Here is a 16,535-nt window from a genome sequence, read left to right on the forward strand (position 1 = left end):
TCCACTGATAGCTGATTTAAGTCAGTCTCTAGAGCAGTGGTCCTCAACCTTTCTCATGCTGTGACCCTTTAATACAGTTCCTTGTGGAGAATTCCATCCATAAAATTATTTTCTTTGCTACTGTTATGAATCATAATGTAAATACCTATTTTCCAATGGTCTTTGATGACTCCTGTTGGACAGGCCCCAAAGCGGTCATAGGTCCAGTAGCCAGCCAGCTTGCCCTCTTTCTTTTTCTCTCATTAAATTTTCTTTTACTTTTGAAATACGCTTACAGAGTAATAGGTTTCCAGGTACGGGTTTCATTCACATTTCATTTCATTTGGTCCTCCCCACTTATCTCCCTGTTCTCTGGCTGCTGTAGCACAAATAATAAAAACTCAGAGACAGATATTAGGGTTCAGCCTGATGATCTGAAAAGCAAAAACAGCCTAGCCACTACAGAGCTTTACTTTGAAATCTTCAGAATGAATGAGTTCCTGTCTTAGCCCACTTTATATTCCTCCCTAATGCTGGGACTAAAGGTGTGCACCACACCCTGCTGTGCATGCTGGGTTTATTTTGGGAAGGCTGTGTCAGTAACAGTATGAATAGCAAGGGAGTGAAGAGCAGAGGCCAGGGAACAGGCCAGTAGACATGATGGGCAGAGGAAGAATAGGGCAGATGGAAGAGCAGCTTTGGGAAACCTGGTTGGTGGCATAGTTTGGTGACTGGATGTGATGGGCACCTATGCTGATGGTGGTGCCAACACTAACAGAAAGCTATGTTCATTGTATTCTATTCACAATAGCAAGGAAATAAACTCAGCATAGGGATATACAGCATAGCGGCATACAGACATTGGAATTTTATTCAGGGCTAACAAAGAATGAAATAGTGAAATTTGCAGGAAAATGGATGGCAATGGAGGGCTACTTTAAATAAGGAAGCTCAAATAGCATGTTTTCTCATGAAGATCCTAGCTTCTGTGATAGCAAATATGTATATCCTCTAGGGGAAGAAAATATGGGTGAAGACCAGGAAAGCAGAGGCTCTTCCAGCTCAAGGTTAGCCTGGTCTAGTAGTGAGTTCAGGGCCAACCAGGGCTACATAGTGAAACTATCTCCAAAAAAAAAAAAAAAAAAAAGAAAAGAAAAAAAAAGTAAGTCCATGCATGAACAGCCCCCTGCTTACAGTCTACACAAACACACTGCAGTCTCTTGTCCTCCACAAGCTCCTGCAGGTACTCGCTTGTTGAAAGGCTAAGGACCTGTGATCCTCCTGCCTCTGCCTCCTTCAGCAAATCCTTGACCGCTTCCTAAATGTAACCCCAGTAGCACAGACACTGAGAGAAACAATAAATGGGACCTCCTGAAACTGAGAAGCTTCTGTAAAGCAAAGAACATGATCAACAAGACAAAATGACAGCCTACAGAATGGGAAAAGATCTTCACCAACCCCACATCAGACAGAGGTCTGATCTCCAAAATATACAAAGAACTAAAGATATTGGTCATCAAAAGAACAAATAATCTAATAAAAAATGGAGTACAGACCTAAACAAAAATCTCAACAGAGGAATCTAAAATAGCTGAAAGACACTTAAGGAGATGCTTAACACACTTAGCCATCAGAGAAATGCAAAGCAAAACAACTCTGAGAATCCATCTTACACCTATAAGAATGGCCAAAATCAAAAACACTGATGACAACTTATGCTGGCGAGGTGGGATAAAGGGAACACTCCTCCGTTGCTGGTGAAAGTGCAAGCTGGTACATCCCCTTTGGATATCAGTTGGGTGATTTCTCAGTAATTTAAGAAACAGCCTTTCTCAAGACCAGGTAATACCACTTTTGGGTATATACAAAAGGATGCTCAATCAAAGACATGTGCTCAACTATATTCATAGTAGCACTGTTTATCATAGCCAGAACCTGGAAACAACCTAAAGCCCCTCGACTGATACGGAAAATGTGGTACATTTACACAATGGAGTACTACACAGCAGAAAAAAATAATGACATCTTGAAATTTGTGGGCAAATGGATGGATCTAGAAAAAATCATATTGAGTAAGGTAACCCAGACCCAGAAAGACAAATACACCATATACTCACTCACAAGTGACTTTTAGATATAAAGCAAAGAAAATCAGCCTACAATTCACAATCCCAGAGAACCTAGACAACAATGAGGACCCTAAGAGAGACATACATAGATAATCTGCATGGGAAATAGAAAAAGACAAGATCTCCTGAGTAAATTGGGAGCATGAGAGTCATGAGAGGGTAGAAGGGGAGGGGAGAGGTGAACAGAGGGAAATATATAGCTCAATCAAAACAAAACAAAAGACTAAGGACCTGAGCTCTCAAAACTCAACTCTGCTTCTTTTTCAGTGAGTCTCCTTGTGTCAGAGCCCTTTGGGGACAAGCCACTGTCAATTACAGTTTCAAAAGATGCTTTCTGAAACTTGGTACATCTCATGAGGAAATTCTATCCCAGTCTTTTATCTACTACATACTGTTTTTGAAGGGGCTTGGAAATTTTCCAGACTGGTCTGTCCAACTTTAATCTCAGAGTCCTGGAATTTCATTCATATTTTGACTGATCCGTGAATTGGGAAGAGAGAAAATGAGGAAGTGGGGGGAGATGTATTTTTTTGGCTTCTGTGGATAGTTTTGGCCTTGACTGGGGTAAGCCTATTCAGCTCAGAGTCACAAAAAGGGCCTAAGCCGTTTCTACAGCAACGGAAGGAGGGTGTGGTCCTCCCTGAGTTGGGCTGCTGGCTCACCCTAAGCCTCTGCCGAGGTCCCTGTCTGTGACAGCCCGATGCAGCTCCTCCCACTTCTTGCCCTCACCGGGACAGAGTAAGCGATGGTCAGGGAGAAGTGGCTTGCGTTGGGCGCAAACCCTAAGCCAGCTAGGGCTGGGTCCGCATGGGGCAAGTGGAAAGGGAGAAGGGAAGTAAGAGCGAGGGCTGGGCCGGGTGCGCGAAGAGGAGGAGTTTCAGGGCTTGCCAGCCGTAAACTCGTGAGAATCTTGACTCTCCTACTAATGGAACATTGTGTTAGGGACTCCAGCGGAAGGAAGGCGGGCTGGACTCAAACAACTTGGGGGCGCGAAACTGTTCTTTTCCACATTTGCTTCTCTCTCACACACATACCTCAGTCCTTTGTCACAAGAGTGTCCCGAGGAATGCATGACTCCCATGCCCAGATCAACTTTCCTCAGTGGGACTTACTTGCACTGCCAAAACGGTTTGTTTGAGAGGTAGTGGTCATACAACTCTGACCGTTTAGTGTCTGAAATGTCCAGGCCACTTGGGGCTTAGGAAACGTCATCTTTTCAGACACATTTTTAAAAGCGCCAGCTTCCACGATCTTAACTTTGGATGGAAACATTTCATAAGAATATCCTTTGTCTGGCTTGAGAGGTGAGATGGGGGTGGCTGAGTTCTAACGAATCTTTAAACATGGCCCATGCCTGTGCTCTGGGAGTTAAGAGACAGAGAAATGGGGATGGGTGGTAAGTTTGAGGTCAGCCTGATTAACATAACATAGCAAGTGTCGGGCCAGCCTGGGATACAGAGTGAGATTCTGGGCCTGGCCTTACTGGTCCTGGGACTTAACCCTTCTCTATTTCAGTCTTTACCCAGAGGAAGATGGGAACCTGAAGGCCTATCTGGCAGTATGCCAACCATCCCTCTGACTTTACCCTCTCCAACTCCATATTGTCTACACCTGAGCTAAAATGCATTCTTCTCAAACGTGGAGGATTCGGGGCAGCGGATTGTGGTTTTAGCTGACTGGAGCCCCCATGTAAGTTTGCTGTGAGCAGCTCAAAAGGAGAAAAGGCTAGTGTTGACTGTACTTACGGACTCACCAGAACCATCCAGAACCATCACGGGATACAACAGGCAGTGCCTGACCCAGCGATGGTAACAACATACAACACAAGACTCCCGGAAACGGTAGCCACTTTAGAAAAGATCACTGGAAAAGGAGAAAATAGAGTAAAATAAGCACAGTGCAGTCTTACCCTGCCGTGCCTGTGAGATGCTCTATCATGCAAAAAGTTTGGGCAAAGCCCCACAGGCTGCGTGGAGTAGAGTATACACAGGGAAGAAAAACAAGTTTTTTAAATGTTCTGAACACTCAAGAATTCTTGGGTAGAAAGGAGGATAGATTTGTTCTTTGTGCTTTTTTTAAAGATCGCAAAGAGAGGTGGGGAGAATATCTTGTGTAATATCAACTACCCTCCCCACAGATATTTAATAAGTTCCTACCATATACAGATTAACAGCTTAGCATGAAGTGGGCAATTGGGGAAAACTTCACTGTCTCAGGAGCACCCCAACACTGGCAAGTGATTATCAGGGAGTCAAGGTTCCTGCACTACCTGAGGGCATGGGAGAGGGGGTTCCCCAAAATCTCCAGTCTTACAATTAAGTCACTGAACCATAAAGGATTCAAGGGCTCACATAGAAGGGCTGAGGCGTTAAATTTGCTTTGTTGCAGCTGTCACTTACGTAGTTAAATAATCATCTCCCTTTTTGACGAAATGCAAGGAAAGTCACTGCTCCCCTCTTCTACCACCGTACCTGCCCCAAAGGCAACCCCAAGGTCATGAAGGTCAAGCCGCTGTCAACTGCAGTAGAAATCATGAAATCACAACAGGTGACCTCAAGAGACAGTTTCCCTGTGGACATTTGTGTCCTTTATACACAGATGTGTATGCTTAAAATTCCACACAATAGGATTTTAGTAACAGTAATGCTGACACATCCGTGACTTTCAGATTCCAAACTTTCTGAGAACAAGAAATCCATTTTCCTTATCCCTCATCCTCCATACTTAGCACTGTTGTGGGCACTAGGCATCTGATGCTCTAAGTCCTCTTTTGAATTAATCTGAACGCTCTTAGCTTCTTCCAGCAAGTTGGTACAAACTATTTTTAACAGAGTCCGAGCACCACCTTCAAGCTTATAAGGAATTGGGAGAAAAAAAAAAAACTCACCACTCGTGAGTTTACAGATGAGGGAATGGATTACAGAGAAGACCAAATGGCTACCTGGCCTCTTAGCAGCATGGAGATGATGCCCCAAGGCCCCTCAGCACCATCTGCAGGCCTTGGTTTGACTTTTTACCTTCAGCTGCCAGGGAGGGAGAGCAAAGAACCCTACTATTTATGAAGGATGTACTCTACATCACCCACCTTCCTTGTGAAGTAGACAAAGAAGGACGTTACCGGACCTTGACAGGAGACACTTTCTTCCGTTCTCCCCAGTGTGGGAACTGACTGATGATGAGTCCAGTCGAAGTCCAGAATTCTACCTACTTCATTTCGCAGTTTATTTACTAGTCTAATGTCCCTCTGTCACACTGCCTTGGCTGTATCCCTCACTATTGTCAATAGGTTCACAGACTGGCTTCCTCTAAACTTGCCCCATGACATTGTCATGAGATGGTCCAAAAACACAGAGCTACCATGTCAGTCCAGGTGTAGAAAGATCACACAGGCCACAAGACTAACCTAGGCTATGGGGCCCTTCACCTATCTAGCCCTTCAGAACATCTCAGGGCTACTAACCGTTCCTGGAAAGGTCAGAAAAGAATCCTTCATTCTTGGCTCTCTGGGTGCCTTGTCTGTCGGCTCTTCACTCAGCCCTCTATGCTCAGTCCTCAAGGATAGTCTACTGTGTATATCTGGGGCCTCAGACTTCTCACCATCCATAGAGTGCTCCCTGCATTCTGCACACAGTGCTGACATTATCGGATCTCCTCTCCCAAACCATGATTTTGCCTTAGGGGCAGAGACCATGGCTAGCTTATCTGAGCAAATGTTGCTACAAAATACAGAAGAAAGAAGGGAAATGATCATTAGCAGAGAAGCAACTTAGTTTTTGCTGACTTTCACATAGGTTTTTATTCTTATCATATGTTCTCATGTGCAGTCCGTGGGTGGGGGAGTGGGGGATGGTGTGGAGGTGGGGGAGTGGGGGATGGGGTAGGGGTGGGGGAGTGTCCTGTAGCTTGAAACATGGCATGATCCTGTCATCCCAGATGCTTGAGAGACTGAAGAGAATCATTTAAGTGTGGGATACCTGTGCTTTGTGATGAGACTCGTAACATTTTTTTTTGTGTGTGAAAGAGGGTACCACTTTGTAGTCAAGGCTGGCCTTGAACTTGCCATCTTTGTACCCTGACCTCCCAAGTGCTGGGATAGCAGGCGTGTGTACCACCATGTTCAGCGAAGAGGGTATGCCTTTAAAAATTGTGCTCAATTCTCTAACTTTCCTCCTTTGAGGGAGGTTTTTGTTGTTTGTTATATTTTCTTTTTTAACAGTTCTCTTCTTCTAGATTCTTTTAGATGTCTGTATAGAGATAATAGCACCGAGCTTTTTATTAGATAAATATGGGATCCTATAACTTACTGTTCTACTGGTTTTACTCAATTTGCCGTGGGTATTGTAAGACCCACATCATTCTAAAACTAACTGTATCGTGTTCCATAAAGCATATATGTCATATATGCCCATTGGATACAGAAATTTTTTAAGTGTTTAATTCCTCAGTAAATGTATGTGTGACTTGTCTTCAATTCTATGGATAAATGAAAAATCCTGGTACTGCCGTTAGTGATTGGTTATACTGTCTGCAAAAGCTATCAGCTATACTGACCTTCCACTGATCTCCATTCTGCCCTGTTTCTTCTATGTTTTCAAATTCCCTTTGCTCTCAGAACTGGAGGCCGTAAAGGGACTTCATGGGGCCCATCAGAATTTCAATGGTACTCCACGACTGGCAAAACCTGCCTTCCACTTATATACCCCAACTCTGCCTAGATTCCATACCCTTATGCAAGCTTTTGTCTCCTCTTGCCCAAGTTAATTATTCACTGAGTTGTATTTTGAATGAGGAAGGCACAACAAAAGATGGCAGGACATCCGATTTCCCTTTCCTTTTCATAGACATTAAATCACCCAAGTGCACACAGGATGGATCCATACCATGGGGAAGGGGTTCTGGGTGTGCTAAGAGAATGAGCTTGGATTTGCAGATAGCTAGGGAAATGGACTCTGGGCTACATTGTGACTACTGCCACCTAACTTTGCCATCCTGCTCCATAGCTCCTGCCTCTCCCTCTGCACTCCTGTCTTTCGTGAGCTCAAGAAGGAATGCAAGAGGAACAGAGTTTGTCCCCGCTGTAGGCTGGTCCCCGCTGTAGGCTGGTCCCCGCTGTAGGCTGGTCCCTGCTTTTCTCTAAGCTCTTCTGCTTTGGTTCGTCCCCAAGTATGTAGGCCTTTATTTGTATTTTGTCCCTGTTGCCGCCTTGCTATTGTATTATCATCACTTCTTCCTCCATTATCACCACCACCATCTCTGAGACGGGGTCTTGACAAGTAGTTCAGGGTGACCTTGACCTTGAGACTCTCTTTCCTCAGATCTCTAGTGTTGGTGTTATAGGTTCCATTCCCAGAGCCAACTTTATTTTTTGCTCTCTCTATCTCTCCTGCAGGACTCCGATGGATGCAAACAGGCTGAGGAAACGCAGCTTGACAACCTTCCCGACTCTGAAAGCAAGAAAGAAGCAAAGTTTCACCTCTGTGAAGGTAAGCACCATCAGGTCCCACGTGAAGAGCAGGGACGTCTCCAGGAAGATGTGGAGAGCCCGGGACCCAGGGGGAGTCTGCCACCCAAACACCTCGAGGATAGTAAGGAGGTAAAGGTATTGAGGGACCCAGACTGTGGGTGGAGCTGGTGTGACTTTTCCTTGTTGCCATGGCAAAATTGTTGAAAAAGCGACTTGAAGGAGAAAGGGTTTGTTTTGACTCAGAGTTAGAAGGGACAGCAGTGCACTGTGATGGGGGAAGCGTGGTGGCAGGAGCTTGAGATGTCTGCTCACACTGCATCTGAAGTCAGAAAGTAAAGAGATGGATGAACGCTGATATCCCACTCGCTACCTCTTCTCTGTTCAGGCCCCGTCTGCAACCCATGGAGCCCCTCCTCCCACAGTCAGAGTGGGTCTTTCCCTGGGAAGCTCCCTGGAAGCATCCTAAAAGGCCTATGCAGAGATTGGTCTCCTGAGGAGTTCTGAAGCCCATCAGGTTGACAGGATTACCCATCACAGTGGACTCAAGGGAAAAGCAGCTGGAGTCGTGAGGCCGGCATTGAACAGGAGACTTACGCTGGAGACATTGCTGGGCCAATGACTTGCCCACAGTTGCTGCTTCTCTCTTCCGTCTCCCTGGGGCTACCTCAGAACAATCTGTTGTTGTTCACAATACGTATTCAAGATCAGTTCCAGAATATATATTCTTGTTCCCGACAAAGACATAATTTATTTTTTTACTCAGCCACAAAACCGAATGAAAGATACAGCACAGAAGTTAGGCTAGGATGTAGTAACCATGGCTACCATCTACAAACTAAGCAAAGGGAGATTTTTCAATCCAGTACAACTTAGTGTGTTCAAAATATATTGTTTGGGACCCTTTCTCAGAATCAGGAGTTCAAGGGCATTCTCAGCTACACTGTGAGTTCGAAGTCAACCTGCGCCATGTGAAATCTTGGCTCCAGAAAAAAAAAAAAAAAAGAAACCAAAAACAAAGGATTAAATTGCAAGGAAACAGTTACCACAAAATACATTTGAAAAAATAAAAACATCTGTTTCTTCATGCTGCATTCTGCAGTAACTCCCAGCAGGCAGAAGCAGACTGGAGAAGACACCTAACACGGAATTCTGTGCATTCATGTGTACACACAGAGACTCAAGCGCACACATACAAACACATGCAAAAGAAGCTCTGGAGATGAATCATTGTCTGTGTATGTCCTCTTCCTTTAGCATGTGTTAAAAACACCTTAAATACTCAAACACATTAACAATAATGGGTAATTTTCATAGTATTTAATGTATATTAAAGAAAAGACAATGTTACTCAAATATTAACTGTTGGGTCATGTTTGGGATTGAGCACAATACCTCATGCATTTCAGAAAGTGCCTAGTGCGGAATACAGCCCGATCCTAAGTATTTTAAATCCAAATTTTGGTATCTCTCAAAGGAGTTCTTAAAAATATTTTTCTTATTCTTATCCTTATTCTTATTCTTATTTTGGCTTTTTGAGACAGGGTTTCTCTGTGTAGTTTTGGAACCTGTCCTGGAACTCGCCCCTGTAGGCCAGACTGGCTTAGAACTCATAGAGATCCACCTGCCTCTGCCTCTGCTTCCCAAGTGCTGGGATTAGAGGTGTGCATCACCACCGCCTGGCACAAACATGATTTTTAAGGACTAGAAGAATGACTCAACAGTTTTCTAGCGGAGAACCTGAGTCCAGTTCCCAGCAACCATGTCTGGCAGCTCACAACTGCCCGCAACCTTAACTCCAGGACATCCACACATATACACATATTTAAAAAATAGCTGGAGAGATGACTCAGTGGTCAAGAGCACACACTGCCCTTTAAGACACCTTGAGTTCAGTTCCCAGAACCCATGTCAACTGGTTCACAACTGCTTATAATCATAGTTCTAAGAGGATCAGATGTCTCTGCTAGAGTTGGTAGGTGGGGAAAGCCCAGCATCATCATCTAGCTAGTGTACATCTGCAGGAGACTTGGCATCCTGAAGAAGACCACTTACATCTTTTTTCCCCTCATTCTCTCCCAGGGCCCCGCTCTTCCTCCTGAAATCTACATGGTGAGTACCAGCTCCTCCACCTTCATTCCCACAGATGCCCTACTTTGGAAAGAGGGAACAAGGGTTTGCGGTTACTGTCAATTGCTGTAAAAGGGCGGTAACACAAACTGGCCTAAGAGAGTGTCTCTCTTAGTGCTGGAGTCCAGCAGAGCGGATACAGGCTCGCGAGGACAGCATCTCTACATTGTGAAGCAGCATGTTCTACAGGGAGGACAGAGATGCTAGAAGCGCAAGGTGGCTTTGGCTTTGCTTATTTTCTCTTTACATCTGTATCGAGACAGTCTCCCTCAGTCCACAGAGGCGGAAACTGAGACCCAAAGAGATCAAACAAGGCATCCAAAGTCAGCCTGCTAATGAAAGCTGAAATCAGGACTTAGGATTTATTCTGTAATTTATGAATGTTTTAAAATTATTTTCATTATGATGTGTATTATGATCTATTCTAAAAATAGTAATATACAGTGGTCCTCTCCTGCATCCAGCCCAGGGTGAGAAGCTGCATTTGTTATCATCCTCTGCAGTCATCACGGTCTTGAGTTTTGCATCTATTGGCCATTGCTTTCCTGTGTGTGCGCGCTCATATGTGTCTCTGGTCACAGCGTGCAGTGTTTCTAGACATCCTGGGTGATGATCTTGAAGACTGAACTTGAGCGGATGTTGCAAAATCTCCCAGCCCTGGTATCGATGTGCTTTGCCCCGGCGCTGTACACAGGTTTAACTCCTCACCGTTTTGTTCCTTTATATTCCATGGGTGCTTCATCTGCTGACTTTGTAGCCAAGTGACATTTCGATTGTAACTTGCACTTGATGATTGTATTAATGAGGTCGGACTTCCTCTCGTCTGCTCATTGGCCATTTGTGTCCTTTTCTCAGAAATGCCTGCTCGTGTCTTTAGTCTTTCGAGGTTTTTCTGAGGTGTCACCATTTCTGAATTGGGTATAGAATATTTTATATGTCTATCTGCTGGACCTTTGCCTGTTGTACATCGCCTGTCCAAGTTTGTTGGCGCCAATGTTTTCACGTACTTACTAGTCATCTAACAGTTTGGGATCTATTGAAAAAATGGAGGATAAGGTTCCCCATCACCTGTCAAGGTCTCTCTATCATTGGCATCTACGGTAGCGTGTGGTTGTACAAGTGATGATGCAATACTGGTAAGTTATTATCAACAAAAGGCCATAGTTTCTATGTGAGTTTGCCCTCTGTGTTGTGAAAAACTTTGACAATGCATAATGCCATGTATTTCTGATCCCCATATCACCAAGGGCAGACTCGCTGGCCTAAGAACTCCCCATTCTGTACCCACCCATCCGTGTCTTTTCCCTTATGACACTTTTCTTATGTCATTGTTTTTATGCCACCCCTTTTCTTATGTCATTGTTTTGCCCTTTCCAGAATATCGTATAGTTAGGGTCACACAACATGCAGCCTCTTCAAATGGCTTCCTTTCAGGTATCAGTAAAAGTGCTTTTCACATTTTGTGGCTTGATATAATTTCCCTTTATTAATAAGTAATACAGCATTATGTGGATACAACAGCTTGATTATTCACCAATCAAAGGGCCTGTTGATTGCTTTTTATTTTCCATCAGTTGTGAATAATGCTGATATGAAACACTCATGTGCAAGTTTGAGTGTGAACAGTTTCCAGTTCATTCGGGTAAATATCAAGAGCACGCTGCGGGGTTGTAGGTTAAGGCTACAACTAGCTGATTTCAAAAGCAGTCAGAGTGTCTCCCAAAGCAGCCACAGCATTTTGCCTTTCCAGCAGCAGTGAATGAGATTGCCCGTGGTCATCACCTCCTTTTTGACATTTGGTATTGTCAACATTTGGAACTTTAGCCACCATAAAATGTGTACAGTACTAACGCATTTACATTTATAATTGGCTAATGACCTATGATGTCAAGCATCTTATGTTTATTTAACATCTGTATATTTTTGATTTTGAGACAGACTTCAAAGTCCACATACTATTATTCTTTAGTCTATGATTCCTTAAAAGTATTACATTTTATTTATTTAATAGTATACGTACACGCACATGAGTGTGTGTATGCGTGTTGGGGCATGTGTGTGAGTTTGTCACAGCATATGTGTGAAGGACAGAGGACAATTTCTAGAAGTCAGTTTTCTCCATCCACCATGTGGGTCCTAGGGTAGGAAGGCCTGACCAAAGGCAGCTCTACCTACCGAGCCATTTCACCAGTCTTACGTTACAAGTCCTTAGAGAGCAGTCATTGATCGAGTCTTTTAGAAATCATTCTGCCAGAGCCAAAGCATTGTCCTCAGTGCTGTGAGACAAAATGATGCCCTTCTGGCCAGACTGCACAGTAGAGCTGGGTATGAACATGCAAATTCATGTTGCTATGCCGGGCATAGCAAGGTACAGTAATGGCTCTCATTGAGGAAGGCATTATCAGAGCTCTCACTGAAGTAAAAGCAAGCTTTCTGGCAATTCAGAAACATCTTCTTAAGCAACTGTCTAGAACATTCCATCATGTTACACTAATGTACCAGCCAGCTATCACATCATCACAGGGTATAGAAAGAGGGTTCATTCATTATATTTTCTTCTCTGTGTTAATGCCGCCTGAACTTGTACAAGGAGGCTCCATGTGAGGTGGAGGGGAGCATTACAGGCAGAAGTAACATAACCAATGTCACGGCATAAACCTAAACCAGCAGAACACAATATTAGAATTCATTTCCTTTGACAGTTCCATGGCACACGTATCTCTGTGTTATGGAAACTTAGTGTTTCATGAAATAATTAACAGATAATTGATTTCTGCAACCATATCCGGATGACATCAGAATAAAAATAAAAAATTTACTTAAATATTTATTTTTTATATGTATAAATGTTTGCCTGCAGGTATATCCGTGTATCGTGTAGATGTCTGGTGCCCAAGGAGGCCAAAATAAGTATCTAATCCCCTGGAACTGGAGCTGCTGGTGGTTGAAAGATGCCATGTGGGTCCTGAGAATAAAACCCAGGTCCTCTGAAAGTGCTTTCACCTGCTTCAGCCTATTTGTAATTAGAGAGTTTCAGAGAAGTATTTCATATTTCCTTGTACCTCGGTTTTGTAGCAGACCATAAGGAGATCAGAAGCAGGGACTGGAGAGATGACTCAGAGGCTAAGAGCACTGGTTGTTCTTTCAGAGGTCTTGAGATCAATTCTCAGCAACCACATGGTTGGTCCACAACCATCTATAATGAGATCCAGTACCCTCTTCTAGTGGGCAGGCATACATGCAGGCAGAAGACTGTATACATAATCAATAAACAAATCTTTTTAAAAAAAAATATCAGAAGGAGTAGCAACATGACTCATCAAAAAGGCACTTGAGGGCTTAGGTTCTGGACTCAAGTTTGCTACTCTTCGGGTGGGTAGGGTTACCTTGGATAACCTTGGTTTCTCTTTCTCCATGTGCAAAATGAGGCCATTCTGTGAGATATTCCCTAAGACTGTCCCCAGCATCACGATTATCCAAGATCTATTAGTGAAGCCATAGGAGATGTGTCCCCCAGTGATAGACACTGAGGAGTAGGAAATGACCCCAAGTGTCTGGGTTCCTGCCCTTCTCTCAGGTATGGTCAGGTGCCTAGTAGGCAGGTCCCCTGGGAGGACACTGCATCCATGACATGGGGAGCTGCTGTTCCTATGTGACCGACCGGTCATGTTCATTCCTCTAATGGGTCTCCTGGGTCCCTCTTTGCCTGTGGGAGGATCCACGGGGCAGTTCCTTCCTACTTAGGCATCCTGGGCACGCACAGCGAAGGGGGCTGAATTTCATCAAGGTGCCCCCTCCCCCCAGCTCTTTGTCTGGCTTGGATGGGCCTAGACATTCATTTACATTGTGTTCAGCATCAAATCCCTAATGATTTTTCCTCTCTCTCATCCTCATACTCCACCCTTACATCAAGCATTTGTTTTGAACTCATGTTTTTCTTTTTTTTCTGGCCTCTGGAGATTATGTAGTCTGCAGGGAGGAAGCCATGAGCTGACAGCAGAGAACTTGACCCTGCCTGGATCATCTAAACTCTAGGGATTTTTTTTTTTTGAGAGAGAGAGAGAGAGGGAGGAGGAGGAGCCAGTTGAGAAAACAGAGAAGTCGCCTGTGAGGAATGACTTTGGCAGCTTTTGTGATGACACACCTATGAACAAGCTAGGTGGCCTAGGGACAGGGGACCAGGGGAACTGATGCCCACCTAGAGCCCAGATGCTTTCTTCCCTGCACGGCGCAGATGAGGACATCCAAGGCTCAGTCCAAGGTAATAAGACCAGGAGAGATGCATCTTGGGATCCTGTTAAGACTAGCTCCAGAGGGGGAAGAGAACCATTGTTCTTCAGCTTTCAGGGTGAGGCGCAGAGCTTTTCATCTGAGGTGGGGGAGGGTGTGCATATTCACTTGGGACCTGGTGTGATGAGAATACACACCTATTGCGTAACCACACTGGGGTCAATAAAACTGATGTATTAAGGATTTGCAATGGAAAGGTGCGAACTCACAAATACAGAGAAAGGGCACAGGCCGTTGCTGATCCCACACCGTCTCTCCACTGTCCTGGCTCTGAGCCTTCCTTGACACAAACTGGGGGAGGAGAAGACAGAATGTCACTGGTCGGGGGACACTGGAGCAGCACTGAGTATTTCATCCTTCAGTGTGCCTTGTGTGGTTCTGGGGGCTCCATTCTTCTATGTCCCTCCAAGAGGCCACATGACCAGTCAGTGATTCACACAGGAAGGAACACCAGCCTGTTTAGGCGTTCCAGGACTTGGTTTCCTAACATGGACCACTTTTATCTAGTCCCCCAGCCCCTAAACTACACTCAGAAGAGATTCATTTATTGGGAACAAAGCAGTGAGGGACCAGAGAACAATGCCAGAAATGCCAGAAATTTGCCTAAAAGAAAAATTCTGTTTTCTGTTGCGGATGTGGAAAAGCACAGCCGTTTCTTCTTGTCCCTTGGGGATGCTATGGTAGAACGAGATGCGACAAGATATCATGCCTCTCGAGGAAGTTGCTGGGAAAAATGGACTGGAAGTTCATCATGTGGTACAACAAAACGGCTTTCTGAGACTCTCCGCCTGTGTGTGTGTGTGTGTGTGTGTGTGTGTGTGTGTGTGTGTGTGTGTGTGTTTGCGTGCGTGCGTGTGTATATGTGCCAAGACACAGAAGCCACCACTTGAGGGGAGTGTCTTCATCAAACCTGGGCTGGCTCTAACCTTGACCATGAGCTGCCTTTTCTCTTTATCCTGGGGTGCTGTACAAAGACAGGTTGTATCTGACAGTCGTGGAAGATTTTCTGGATTTAGACCAATATGGGCTCATGAATACATAATTTTCCCTTGCATTGTTATTGAATATTAGCCTACTATTTTTTGCCACTTCTTTCCCTTCTGCACCCACAAGTTATTTCCTGCTCTGGTCCTAGAATCTGCCATTTGTCCAAGGACCTCTGGTTCCTCTTATTGGAGAATGGCATAAGTACCAGGGCATGGGTTCTGGGCATTTTATTTCTACAGGGTGTTATTTCTCTTAAGTTATCCAAGGGACAATGGATGAGTGTGTGTGTTTATCTATGTAAACATACCAATATAGGATTTCTGTGTAACCATCTGTATATACATTAAGTCAAACATAAGTTCTCCTGTATCCGGTACTAGTCAATTATGACATGATGGGATGGACCCTCACTGATCTGTAAATTTTCAGCCGGACATAGAAACCTGCTGTCTTCCTTGCAGGCACTGTATTCAGCTCCAGTGTGCGCGTCTGGTGAAATCTGACTGCTGCCTCCCAGAAGTTCTGTTTGGTTTTATCCCTTTCTCAGGTTAAACATTATGATCTTTTACGTTTCGTGGCCCCACCATCATCTTGTGCATCATCCACCAGCTCTGTGGTCATAGCTTTCCCTGCTTCAGGGAAAACGGGCAAGATCGCCCCGTGCTCTTCACAGCTGAAGACGACAAGCTCCAGTCTGAGCATGCGCAAGTCACGGGTCTCAGCATGTTACACGGATTGCTCTCTTCCTCATACCAGCCCTCTGAGAGTTTTGCTGATAGCATCCCCATGTTACAGGAGAGATGACTGTAACTGTTCAAAATCAGCAATTAGTGAAATTCTTGAATTGGAAACTGTCCCCAGGCATGCTAGTGCATCCTGTAATTCTAGAATGAAAAAAAGAAGAAAAAGAAAGGGAGGGGGCGATTTCCAAGTCTTCATGCCCACGAACAGTATTTTATTCCATATCAGTGCTAAAGAGGTGAAGTACCAGTCTGCACATATGATATAAACTGCGAGTGGTTCATAGTTTCCTATAGGATCAAGTTTCCCTGCTTGGCTCTCAGTGCATTCCAAAGTCAGTCCCGGGCTACAGTTTACCCAGCAGGAGCAGCGGAGGCCCATAGTATGGGCCAGATTTTACTTCATCTCATAGCACACAGTCTTCCTCCCTCTCGCCCCTCATGTCTGTCAAGCCTCCCTGCTTCCCAGGCTCGTAGTTCTCACCCTGACATCTTCGTTTGTGATGGTACTCATGGCAATGAGTACTCAATCTGTGATGGTACTCAATGGCAAGGTACTCATTGCCCTCACCCTTTGGCGGATCGTCTGAGTTGCATATTGTTAGAATAATTCTCGTTAATCTGTCGGTCTCCCATTGCACCCTCAACACTAGCTTGTTGATACTGATGGTCACTTATGAGTTTTAATCCCCATAAACACACTGGATAAGATTCTTTGGATTCTGAAATTAATTTGCAGTATTCCCCCCAGACACCAGAGCCCATTCAACAGACAGGAAAATCCTGAATTTAGCACACATTAGCAAATTAACAAATGTG

The 16,535-nt window shown here is 44.5% G+C and overlaps 1 protein-coding gene across 1 annotated transcript in view; it reads left to right on the forward strand.

The window, feature by feature from the left end:
* The first annotated feature begins 2,758 nt into the window (after positions 1 to 2,758).
* The window catches only part of Dyrk4 (dual specificity tyrosine phosphorylation regulated kinase 4), a 40,807-nt gene continuing 27,030 nt past the window's right edge, over positions 2,759 to 16,535 (forward strand). The window contains exons 1-4 of the mRNA XM_048444088.3: positions 2,759 to 2,846; positions 3,624 to 3,797; positions 7,498 to 7,591; positions 9,652 to 9,681. Of these exons, the coding sequence (XP_048300045.1) occupies positions 3,796 to 3,797; positions 7,498 to 7,591; positions 9,652 to 9,681 (126 nt within the window). The 5' untranslated portion in view covers positions 2,759 to 2,846; positions 3,624 to 3,795. The remainder of the gene's footprint in view (positions 2,847 to 3,623; positions 3,798 to 7,497; positions 7,592 to 9,651; positions 9,682 to 16,535) is intronic.

The sequence above is a fragment of the Myodes glareolus genome, chromosome 3, assembly GCF_982192425.1.
Source record: "Myodes glareolus chromosome 3, mMyoGla1.1, whole genome shotgun sequence".
In the NCBI taxonomy this organism is placed as follows: Eukaryota; Metazoa; Chordata; class Mammalia; order Rodentia; family Cricetidae; genus Myodes; species Myodes glareolus.